Raw genomic sequence first — 12,308 nt, forward strand, 5'->3', positions numbered from 1 at the left:
CGTGGCACCTGTGGTCCCCTGTGATTCCCCCCTGTGGGTGGTGGCGGAGCGTGGGCGGATGGAGTCCCTGGCCCCCCCAGCCTTGCCAGGACGCTGCACTTCTTTGCAGTGCATCGGCCCTGGCCCCCGAGGGGAGACCCCAGCAGGCCTGGTGAAACTGGATTGAGTGGAGGCAGGAGCTGGCCCTGGGCTGGGTCTAACCCATCGGGGTGGGAGCCTGGCACCTCTCCGGGCGGGAGTGGGAGTGGGAGTGGGCAGGCTGGGGGGACAGCCCCAAGGGTAGCCGTGCTGCTAGCCACCCGCCCTCTCATTGCCTCTCCCCCACAGGCCGGAAGTTCATCATCGCCAACGCCCGGGTGGAGAATTGCGCCGTGATCTACTGCAACGATGGCTTCTGCGAGCTGTGTGGCTACACGCGGGCCGAGGTCATGCAGAAGCCCTGCACTTGTGACTTCTTGTACGGGCCCCGCACCCAGCACAGCGCCGCTACCCAGATCGCGCAGGCCCTGCTGGGCTCCGAGGAGCGCAAGGTGGAGATCTGCTTCTACCGCAAGGATGGTAGGGACCCCCCTGGGCTGTGCTGCCATGCCGTGCCGGGGGGCCGGCCGTGGGCACGTGGTGCTATGGTGGGGGGCAGGGCATGGGCACGTGGTGCCGTGCGGGGGGGTGGGGGTCCGGGCATGGGCACATGGCGCTGTGCCACAGGGTGGGGGGCCGGGTGTGGGCAAGTGGTGCCGTGCCGGGGGTCCGGGCATGGGCACGTGGTGCCGTGCCATGGGGTGGGGGTCGAGGCATGGGCACGTGGCGCCGTGCCATGGGGTGGGGGTCGTGGCATGGGCACGTGGCGCCGTGCCGCTGGGGGGGGGTCCGGGTGTGGGCAAGTGGTGCCGTGCCGGGGGTCCGGGCATGGGCACGTGGTGCCGTGCCATGGGGTGGGGGTCGAGGCATGGGCACGTGGCGCCGTGCCGCAGGGTGGGGGTCCGGGTGTGGGCAAGTGGTGCCGTGCCGGGGGTCCGGGCGTGGGCACGTGGCGCCGTGCCGCGGGGTGAGGGTCTGGCTGTGGGCACGTGGCGCTGTGCCAGGGGGTGGAGGGCTGGGTGTGGGCATGCAGTGCTATGCTGTGGGGTCGGGCATAGGCACGCAGTGCTGTGCCAGGGCGTGGGCACATGGTGCTATGGTGGGGGGCCGGGCGTGGGCACACAGTGCTGTGCCAGGGGGTGGGGGACCGGGCCAGGCCTGGGCATGTGGTGCTATGGTGGGGGGACGGGCATGGGCATGCGGCGCCGGGGTGGGGGGCTGGGATGGACAGGGAGAAACAGCGCTATGCTGGAGTGGGGGGCTGGGTGCGGCCACGCAGCACCCCTCACGGGGCTGGGGACTGAGGGGACACAGTGCTGTGTGGGGGTGGGGGGCTGGGTGCTGGAACGTGGCTCTCCTTGTGAGTGTGGGGGGACGCTGCACCATACTGGGTGTGGAGGGCCTGGCTGGGCGGGGGGGGCTGGGCATGGACGTGGCACCTTGGGTGGGGGGTGGGGATGCAGCCCCACTTGTAGATGTGACGGGGGAAGGGAGGAGGTGGCAGCCTTCTGCCTCAGCACTGAGATGACGGTCTGGTGCCAGGGCTGGGCGGGAGGTGTTCGGAGCTGGCCCCTTCCTGCCCCCCGGCGTGCGCCGTCTCTGTGGGGTGGCAGGGCCTGTGCTGGGTGGAGGGCATGATCGCTCCCATGAAGGGTGGCGGCCGGGGGGCAGGAGAGCCATGGAATGGCAGGCATCAGCCATTGTGTCCTGCCCCCGGGGCCCAGCGTCCTGGGGTGCCTATTGGAGCAGGGCATTGGGCTGTGGGGTCCCATGTTCTGTGGCAAACCCACAACACTGGGCTGGCCATTCGTCTGCAGGGGAATGGCCCCAGGTCCCGAACAGCTGGTCCCCCGCCCTGGGGCCCGATTGGAGGTGGTGCCCCCACATCCTGTCCTGCCTTCCAGTGCCAGCCAGTCCCCTCCCATGACCACTTTCCAAGCAGGAGGAGAGAGCCCAGGTGCCATGGGGGCAGGTGTCACGGAGTCGCCGGGCGATGCTCTGGAACTGCCCCCCACAAAGCCAGTCAGGACTTTGGGGAGCCTCCTCTCCCTTGGAGCAGACTTGTTCAGGGCAAGAAGCTCACACGGCTTCACCTCCTGGGTCTCTCCTTGGAGCATTCAGCATCCTCTGCCCCTCCGTGCGCTTCCACAGCGAGCTCACCCAGGCGGGGTCCTGGGGAAGCCACAGGGTCCTGCACCCCCACTTCACAGACGTGACTCTCAGCCAGCCAGTAACACAGAGGTTTATTCGATGACAGGAACAGGGTCTAACACAGAGCTTCTAGGTACAGCGAACCGGACCCCTCAGCCGGGTCCATTCTGGGGGGCAGTGAGCCAGACCCTCCCCCCGTCTACACTTCACTTCTCATCTCCAGCCAGCCCCAAACTGAACCCCCCCCCAGCCCCTTCTCCTCTGCTCAGCTCCTTTCCTGCCAGGAGGTCATCTGACCTCTTTGTTCTCTCCCACCTTTAGCATCCTCTTGGGGGGGGGGGGGGAGTGGGGCGGGGCAGAAGCGCCCTGGCCATTTGTTGCTAGGATACAAAGTGTCAGCCATTTATGCACACTGGAGACTTAAGAACTGCATAGGGGAAACTGAGGCACCCGCATATTATTCAGAGGAACCATTAAATACAGTCCCACTTCATCCCAGCCGGGCTGTGGGGTCCCCATGCCTGTCCCTCTGTGCTCTTGCAGGCTCCCCCACGGAGCTGCCTGGTGGTGATTTATGATTATTTGTGTGCGTGTGAAAGCCGCCGTCCGTCACGGGCAGACAGACCCTTGAGTTAACGGCCTGCCGAGGCCAGGCGGCGTGGCGTGGCATGGCCATCAATCAGCGGTGCTGAGGCTTGCTGCAGGGTGGGTGGCGTCCTTGTCCCGACGTGCACACAGTGCCTGCGCTCCCCAGCACCTTCCAGCACTCAGGGGGCGAGAACCATGGTCCCCACCTGGTCCTATGTAGCACGCAGTGTGTCTGGGGCCTGCCCTGGGGCACTGCCCTCGCCGGCTGGGAAATAGCAGCCGAGCCAGGCACCCACCAGGGTCTCAGCCTCCTGCCCAGTAAGCTCTGGTCTGGCAGTGGGGTGGGGCGGGGCAGGGAAAGGAGAGCCAGTCACCCTGTCCCTTCCTGTGGGGCGTTGCTCTTCCACTCATGGCTGGATGGGGGACCCTGGGCAAGTCCCTCCCCGGCTGGAACCCGGGGCTGATGTGCCGGCCCTGCTCCAGCTGGTGGCACAGAGCACTGAGCCTTGCTGTAGCCTGTGGCACTGGCCAGCCTGCCATGAGCCAGTGCCCACAGGCACCCAGTGTGTGCTGGTGCCCCGCATCCTGTGGGCTGCCCAGGGAGGCTGAGTGCTCCCACACAGTGGACTGGTGGCAGGCTGGCTGCTTTGCTGTTTGCCCCAGCCCGTCGCTACCCTTGCTGCCACCAGTCCTCACCCACTGCCTGCTCTAGTGCCACTGTCCTGCTGGTGGGCGGGTGCCCAGCGAGGCCAGACTGCGGCATGGGAGCAGCTGACAGCTGCTTGGAGTGTGATGTGCAGCTAGCTCTGGGGAGGAGGGCTGCCACCAGCTGTGCAGGAGAATGTGGCTGGGCCCTAAGCCAGGGCCCAGGTCTCGCTGTGGGGGGCTGCGGGGTATTGCTGGCCAGGCTCAGCAGGCGGGAGCAGAGATGCACACGTGGGCCCTGCAGTGTGGGGCTAAGTGGGTGCTGTGGTCTAGGGGTCTGGCCCTTTGCTTGGTGCTAGGAGCCATCCTCCTGCAGGCCCCATGTGAGCGCTGGGGGGTGGCTGCAGGGCCTGGAGCACGTCCCTGTGGGGGAGCCGGCCCTCCCACACCAGGTGTTTCTGCTCGCACCCAGGCAGCTGCCTCCGGCTCTCAGGAGCCTTCCCCGGTTCCGGCCAGCAGCGTAAACAGATCTGGTTCCCAGCTGCTGGCCCCTCTTGGCTCTGCACCCACAGCGGGGACCTAAGGACAACGGGGGCTGGGGGGCAGCTTGCGGGGGGAGTGTCGGGGGTGATGAGCTGTGTCAGGGGCTGGCCTGACAGTCTCACTCCTGGGCTCCTCTCCCCGTAAGTCAAGGGGGTCCCGCTGTGAGCCCGGTGCCACAGGAGCTGCTCTCCCGGGCCTGAGGGAGCAAGGAGCTGGAAGGTGGGGGTGGGATCTACTGCTGGACGGGGGACTGGGGGCATGAGGAGGGGGCTGTAGAGCTGGGTAGGGGGTGGGACTCTGGGGCAGGGGGAGGGGGATGTAAAGCTGGGTGTGGGGGAGGGGTCTGTAAAGCCGGGCAGGGGCTGGGACTCTGGGCCAGGGGGAGGGGCTGTAAAGTTGGGTGGGGGCTGGGACTCTGGGCCAGGGGGAGGGGCTGTAAAGCTGGGTGGGGGCTGGGACTCTGGGCTGGGGGAGGGGCTGTAAAGCTGGGAGTGGGGGAGGGGTCTGTAAAGCCGGGTGGGGGCTGGGACTCTAGGCCAGGGGGAGGGGCTGTAAAGCTGGGTGGGGGCTGGGACTCTGGGCCAGGGGGAGGGGCTGTAAAGCTGGGCGGGGGCTGAGATTCTGGGCTAGGGGAGGGGTCTGTAAAGCTGGGGGGGGCTGAGACTCTGGGCTGGTGGAGGGGCTGTAAAACCGGGTGGGGGGTGGGACTCTGGGCCGGGGGCGGGACTGTAAAGCGGGGGGGGGTGTCTGGGACTCTGGGCCAGGGGGAGGGGCTGTAAAGCCGGGTGGGGGATGTGACTCTGGGCTGGGGGCGGGGCTGTAAAGCTGGGCGGGGGCTGAGACTCTGGGCCGGGGAAGGGGTCTGTAAAGCCGGGCAGGGGGCTGGGACTCTTAGGCCAGGGGAGGAGAGGCGCTGTCAAGCTGGTGGGGGCTGGGACTCTGGGCCAGGGGGAGTGGCTCTGTAAAGCTGGGCGCGCGGGACTGCGACTCTGGGCTAGGGGAAGGGGTCTGTAACGCTGTGGGGGGCTGGGCTCTGGGCTGGAGTTGGAGGGGACTTGTCAAAACCGGAGGTGGGGGGTGGGACCTCTGGGCCGGGGGCGGGACTGATTCAGCTGGGGGGGGGGGGTCTGGGACTCTGGGCCCGGGGGAGGGGCTGTAAAGCCAATTGGGGATGGGACTCTGGGTGCGGGGCGGGCTGTAAAGCTGGGCGGGGGCTGAGACTCTGGGCCGGGGGAGGGGTCTGTAAAGCCGGGCAGGGGGCTGGGACTCTGGGCTGGGGGCAGGGCTGTAAAGCCGGGTGGGGGATGGGACTCTGGGCTGGGGGCGGGGCTGTAAAGCTGGGAGGGGGGTGGACTCTGGGCCCAGGGGGAGGGGCTGTAAAGCTGGGAGGGGGGTGGCTGAGCAGCAAGGGGAAGCCCCGGGGTTTGTAGGGTGACCAGACAGCAAATGTGAAAAATCAGGACAGGGGGTGGGAGGTAATAGGAGCCGATATAAGAAAAAGCCCCAAAATCGGGACATCTGGTCACCCTCGGGGTTTGCAGCTGGTGGGGGGCGGTGCTGGAGTGCGGGTCACTTACCCAGCGTGCTCTGGGCCCGTCACTCCCATGACACAGGCTCACCCTGGTGAGGGGGCTGCTGGGTGCTGGCCCGGTTTGCCCTGAGGTGCTGCAGGAGGCCCGCTTGCTGCTAGGCGCTGGCGCTCGTGGCAGGTGTCTCCGGCCGGGCGCTGCTGTTTTTGGTTAACTGGCCTGGAGGCTGGCATCGCCCAGCTGACCAAGGAGCCAAGCTGCAGCCTGCGGGTCCCTCGCCCTCCTGCCCCCTTCCTGCATGCTGGCCCTGCCACACCTCCGCAGGGCAGGGCAGGGCAGGGGGGCTGCTCCTGGGGCCGAGCCTCAGACTGATGGGACCCGAGCTGAGCCAGCAGCACCTGGCACCTGATCCCTGGCTCCCTCGGGCCCTAGCTTGGCAAGATGCCCTTAGATTGTCCCCTGGCTTGAGCGGTGGCTCAGCCCTGTGTGTGTGTGTGGGGGGAGACATCCCAAGCTGGCTCCAGGGCCCTGCGTCTCCAGGCTTACTAGTAACAGGGCTTGGTGACGGAGCTTGGCTGGCCCCATACCTGTGCAGGAGCCCCGGAGAGCACGGGGGCTGGGCGCTGTCTGTCCTGGGCTAGCAAGGGGAGTGCGTGGCCGGGTGCACCCCCACAGACAGTGACCCCCACATGCAGTCGTGCATGGGAGAGTGAGACCCCCTCGGGGGGCACTGGGGATGGTCTGGCTGAGACACGTGGTGGTGGCTCCTGGAGTCAAAGGCCAGGGCCTCACGAGGCCTGTGGTTACTGTGTCAGTCGCCTGCCCCCCGTAGCGGGGCCGGACCCCCCCCAGACAGCGCTGTTGATGCAGCCTGTGACTTGTTGTGCCAGACTGGTAAAGCTCGAGCTCAGCAGGTGGCTGGTTCCCCTGATGGTGGTTTTCTGTAGGACAGCCGCCCTTAGCAATGGGTTTGCTGGGGGCTCATGGATTCAGCAGGTTGGTTTACTTCACTGTTGGAAAAGATTGAGAAGTTTAGTCCTTAACATATTTTGTATTAAACTCCAGTTTCATTTTAAGCAGATTTTTAAAAAGAAAAAGTTCTGATTTGAGCAACCAAATCAGAAATCTGCTTTCAATAAAATACTCCCATTTTTTCAAAAAAAGTCATTGGTTTTTATCCATCCGGGAGCAGCACTGCAGCTTCCTGGCCAGGGCCAAGGAGCTGCCCTCTCCACTGTGCAGAGGGGTGCCCAGGAGTCAGTGTCGGGGGCTCCCGTCCCCCGGATCCCTCTGTCCTGGTGCTGCGCTGGGCGATGGGGACTCGAGTGGGGCCCTGACCTCTGTCTCTTGCAGGGCTGCGCCACTGAAGCCACTTTGAGGTGGCGATTTGTGGCCTGCAGGTTTGGCTGGCAGCAGGCCCCCATGCAGGGGGAGGATTGTCCGGTGTGGGGAACGGGGCCTTTCCTTCCAGGGTCACTGGTCGAGCGGCTGGCCCTGACCGGAGGAGGCTGGGCCCTCGTGTGCTGCTCCCTGCTGGCCAGCTGGGCTCCCCCTCCCCACCCTTTGGCAGCAGGGCGACCTGCTGACAGCTGTGTATGCTTGTGACTCCGGGCCGCTGCGGCTCTGGCCAGTGTCATTGAGCCCATCCAGACCGGCTGAGGAATGAGGCACTGGGACAGCGGGGGGGGGGGGGGGGGGGCTGTGCTCTGCCCTGATCTCGGCTGCCAGCGCCCCCTCTGGCCCCACAGGGAATGGAGTGGGCCTGTGGGACGGCCTGGGCCTGCAGAGTGGGGCCAGCCTCTGGGGGGTTCTGTCTGGGGCTCCAGTACTGCCCGTTCCTGCCTGCAGTGCCCTGCCCTCTCGATCTTCCCCTCCCGGGGTCGGGTTCCCCTTGGCTTCCTGGCTGCGAGTGGGGGGGTCCCTGACAGGGCAAGGGAATCGCACCCACTTCCTCCTGCCTGGGCACTGGATGGGCAGTGCCTCTGTCCTACATGCCAGGGCCACCTGGGGGGGGGCAAGTGGGGCAATTTGCCCCGGGCCCCGGAAGGGCCCCCACGAGAGTTTTTCGGGGCCCCTGGAGCGGGGTCCTTCACTCGCTCTGGGGGCCTCGGAAAACTTTAGCGGGGCCCAGGACCCCGGAGCTTCTCCCACTCCGGTCCCACCATCAAAGTGCTGGGTCTTCGGCAGTAATTTGGCACCTGGGGGGCTGCCGCAGGTCTTTGGGGCACTTCGGCGGCGGGTCCCGGAGCGGAAGGACGCCCCGCCGCCGAAGACATTAGGTTCCCTGAATCCTCTGGGCAGCTACATGCTGGCTCGTCACTCTGCCCTGCGCTGGACTGGGCTCTGTGCCTCGTTCCTGCCTGGTCCCCTTGAGTGGTGAGCTCTGTGCTCGGCCCATATCCCTGCAGCGAGGGCTGGGCCGGGGAGGGAGCAGGTGCCATCTGCCTTGCTGCTGGGCACCATTGGCTCTGCCCAGCCCCCTGCGGGCTGCTGACTGAGGGGCTGGCCTGGCAGCCTGGGCTCTGCAGTGCTGGGCCTGTGAGCTCACGTTTGCTCCCCTAATGCTGCATGTCAGGGAGGAGCTGCACGGGGTCCTGGGGGCTCTCAGAAGTCTGTAGGGTCAGGGCTGCACCTCTGCTTTCAAACAGTCCCTGGTAGGAACCCCAGGGATCCCCCTCCCCCTCCAGGGCAGGGCCCATGGCCTCCCCACCTCTGAGACGGAGCCTCCGGGCTCCAGCCCTCCTGCTTCAACCTGCAAATCCCACGGAGCTGGGCTCCTGGGGTAGCCTTGTGGACTCCACGGGGCCTGATGTGCTCAGCCAGGACCTGCAGCGACACCAGGCAGCCCATCCCCCAGAGCAGGTTTGTCAGTCAACTGGACCCACCGCAGGGAAGCCCAGAGAGGCAGCGGCTCTGGCCTAGTCCGGACTGCCCAGGCCAGCTCTCCCCGCATGCGGCCAGGAGCTGCAGCATCCCTCTTGGTTTCCTCTGGGCATAGCTGCACCCAGGACCAGCGCTAGGGTTTCTCGCGCCCTAGGCGCACGGCCATTTCACCGCGCCCCGCGCTGATCCCGCGGCTCTGGTGGAGCTGCCGCAGTGGTGCCTGCGGAGGGTCCGTTGTTCCGTGGCTCCGGTGGAGCTGCCGCAGCCATGCCTGTGGGAGGTCCACCGGAGCCGCGTGAGCAGCCGACCGTCCGCAGACACGACTGTGGCAGCTCCACCAGAACCGCCTGCTGCCCCCCTGGCAAAATGCCACCCCCCTAATAATGCTGGTGCCCTAGGCTATTGCCTAGCCTGCCTAAACGGTAGCGCTGGCCGTGGCTGCACCCCTGCAGCGCTCTACCGAAGATGCTGTCTGCTGACGGGAAGGTGTCGTTAATCCACCTCCCTGGGGAAGCTCTCTCACCATAGCGCTGTCTGCATGGGGTAGGGACCCTCCCAGCCGCTCGCCTGAGTGCCCCCCGCAGGTTCTTGCCCATCGCTGGGATCCTGCTGCCCCCGCCCCCCATGCAGGAACGCTGCCTCCCCCCGGGGCGGCTGGCATCACTGCTTGTCAATGAGTGACTGTGATGTAACTGCAATAGGCTTCATGCAAGAGGTCTCTTATAAAGTGGTATTACAGAGCTTATAATCTACTGAGTGTGGTCATCCTATTTGTATAAATGTACCACTCCTGGATCTGGGACTAGAAATATGAACTATAACTCTGAGGGCCTATTGTAATTATGCAAAGTGTAGGCCATTAACGGTGGGTTGGAATCTTGATGGCTCCCGTCACCCAGGACACTTGTCCGCAGGTGGCTCTGTAATCTTCCTGTATCCGTGTGTGCTGGCAAGCGGGCGATGGAGTCTTGCAGTGACGTGACCACATCACCTGAACTGGAATCCATCTTTAACCCGGTGTCTTTCCATGGAGAAGGAGGGGTGGGAACTCAGAGAGGGACAAAGGATTCCCGCCTTCTGCAAAAGATATGCAAAGGGGTGGAACAGAACAAAGAGGGAGAGGAACCCTCCTGAATAATCCCCTGGCTCCCACCTGAGCTGGACAAGAGCTGGTACAGAGGGGGAGCAATTGATGAGCTTTATACCGAGTAAAGCAGATTGTTTTGGGTTTAGGCTGCACGTTCCCCCACGCCCCGTTGATTCGACAACAGTGGGCACTTTTTTGGGGGAAAAAAGTCGGGACAACCGGGATAGGGCTTAACAAAGGGACTGTCCTGGCCCAAAGAGGTGTATGGTCCCCCAACATGGGGGTTAGGTCGGTGGGACTGTGTCGCTCAGAGGTTACAGCCTGCCCTGAGTGCCTGTGTCTGTCACTCTCTGGGGACAGCCTGTGTCACAGCTCAGACACCTGACACTTCGGCAGAGCCCTGCTGAGCTCCCTGCTCGCTGGCTGGAGCTTCCTGCTGTGTGGGTCAGATGTCCAGTCCTGGGGGTTCCCCCAGTCCCAGTCAGCTGAGCTCCTTCACGGCCCCAGTCAGTAGGTGACCCAGGCATCTCAGCATCCTGCTCCTCCCCAGGAGCACCGGCCCCTTTGCTGCCCACTGCTCAGCTCACAGCATTCATTGAAACATCACCGCAAGTGCCCTGTTGGTCACGGGTGCTGCGAGCCAGCTGTGGAGCACTGGCTCTGTAAGCAGGGCTGTGGGGCGCTGGGGCTGGGAGCTGTCAGTGGGGGCGCTGTGAGCGGGGCCGTGGGGTGCTGGGGCTGGGAGCTCTCAGTGGGGTGCTGCGAGCGGGGCCGTGGGGCGCTGGAGCTGGGAGCTCTCAGTGGGGTGCTGCGAGCTGGGCCGTGGGGTGCTGGGGCTGGGAGCTCTCAGTGGGGCGCTCTGAGCTCTCAGTGGGGTGCTGCGAGCGGGGCCGTGGGGTGCTGGGGCTGGGAGCTCTCAGTGGGGTGCTGTGAGCGGGGCTGTGGGGCGCTGGGGCTGGGAGCTCTCAGTGGGGTGCTGTGAGCGGGGCCGTGGGGCGCTGGGGCTGGGAGCTCTCAGTGGGGCGCTCTGAGCTCTCAGTGGGGTGTTGCGAGCGGGGCCGTGGGGTGCTGGGGCTGGGAGCTCTCAGTGGGGTGCTGTGAGCGGGGCCGTGGGGCGCTGGGGCTGTGAGCTCGCAATGGGGTGCTGTGAGCGGGGCCGTGGGGCGCTGGGGCTGTGAGCTCGCAATGGGGCGCTGTGAGGGGGGCCATGGGGCGCTGGGGCTGTGAGCTCTCAGTGGGGTGCTGCGAGCTGGGCCGTGGGGTGCTGGGGCTGGGAGCTCTCAGTGGGGTGCTGTGAGTGGGGCTGTGGGGCGCTGGGGCTGTGAGCTCTCAGTGGGGTGCTGCGAGCGGGGCCGTGGGGCGCTGGGACAGTGAGCTCGCAATGGGGCTCTGTGAGCGGGGCCGTGGGGCGCTGGGGCTGTGAGCTCTCAATGGGACGCTGTGAGCGGGGCCGTGGGGTGCTGGGGCTGTGAGCTCGCAATGGGGCGCTGTGAGCAGGGCCGTGGGGCGCTGGGGCTGTGAGCTCGCAATGGGGTGCTGTGAGCGGGGCCGTGGGGCGCTGGGGCTGGGATATCAGTGGGGTGCTGTGAGCGGGGCCGTGGGGCGCTAAGGCTGGGAGCTCTCAGTGGGGTGCTGTGAGGGAGGCCGTGGGGCGCTAGGGCTGGCAGCTCTGTTGGGCGCTGCAAGCTGGGCCATGGGGCGCTGGGGCTGGGGGCTCTCAGTGGGGCGCTGTAAGCGGGGATGTGGGGCACTGGGGCTGGGGGCTCTCAGTGGGGCGCTGTAAGCGGGGATGTGGGGCACTGGGGCTGGGGGCTCTCAGTGGGGCGCTGTGAGGCGCTGAGGCTGGGGGCTCTCAGTGGGGCACTGTAAGCGGGGATGTGGGGCGCTGGGGCTGGGGGCTCTCAGTGGGGCGCTGTAAGTGGGGATGTGGGGCGCTGGGGCTGGGGGCTCTCAGTGGGGCGCTGTGAGGCGCTGGGGCTGGGGGCTCTCAGTGGGGCACTGCGAGCGCAGCCGTCAGGGGCTGGGAGCTCTCAGTGGGGCGCTGTATGCGGGGCTGGGGGGCGCTGGGGCTGTGGGCTCTCAGTGGGGCACTGTGAGGTGTGGGGCGCTGGGGCTGTGGGCTCTCAGTGGGGCGCTGTTAGCAGGGACGGGGGGTCTCTGGGGCTGGGAGCTCTCAGTTGGGCGCTGTGAGGGGGGCCATGGGGCGCTGGGGCTGGAAGCTCTCCATGGGGTGCTGCGACCGGGGCTGTGAGGCGCTGGGGCTGGGAGCTCTCCATGGGGTGCTGCGACCGGGGCTGTGGGGCGCGGGGAGCTCTCATTGGGCACTATGAGCGGGGCTGTGAGGCGCTGGGGCTGCGAGCTCTCCGTGGGGTGCTGCGACCCGGGCTGTGGGGCGCTGGGAGCTCTCAATGGGGCACTGTGAGCGGGGCTGTGGGGCGCTGGGGCTGGGAGCTCTCCGTGGGGTGCTGTGACCCGGGCTGTGGGGCGCTGGGGCTGGGAGCTCTCAATGGGGCACTATGAGCGGGGCTGTGGGGCGCTGGGGCTGGGAGCTCTCAGTGAGGCGCTGTGAGGGGGGCCATGGGGCGCTGGGGCTGGGAGCTCTCCATGGGGTGCTGTGACCCGGGCTGTGGGGCGCTGGGGCTGGGAGCTCTCAATGGGGCACTATGAGCGGGGCCGTGGGGGGCTGGGAGCTGTCTGTGGGGCGCTGGGGCTGGGGGCTGTCTGTGGGGTGCTGCTCCCAGTGCTACGTCAGTACTCAGCAGCTGCGGGATGGATGCTTCTTCCCCCTTTGTTTATGTGGGGCC

The 12,308-nt window shown here is 66.4% G+C and overlaps 1 protein-coding gene across 5 annotated transcripts in view; it reads left to right on the forward strand.

Moving 5' to 3' along the window:
• The window catches only part of KCNH2 (potassium voltage-gated channel subfamily H member 2), a 188,505-nt gene that overhangs the window by 19,638 nt on the left and 156,559 nt on the right, over positions 1–12,308 (forward strand). For all 5 annotated transcript variants that reach the window (XM_030546581.1, XM_030546582.1, XM_030546586.1 and 2 more), the window contains one exon: positions 328–558. In XM_030546581.1, the coding sequence (XP_030402441.1) occupies positions 328–558 (231 nt within the window). The remainder of the gene's footprint in view (positions 1–327; positions 559–12,308) is intronic.

This window comes from Gopherus evgoodei, unplaced genomic scaffold, assembly GCF_007399415.2.
Source record: "Gopherus evgoodei ecotype Sinaloan lineage unplaced genomic scaffold, rGopEvg1_v1.p scaffold_47_arrow_ctg1, whole genome shotgun sequence".
Lineage (NCBI taxonomy): Eukaryota > Metazoa > Chordata > Testudines > Testudinidae > Gopherus > Gopherus evgoodei.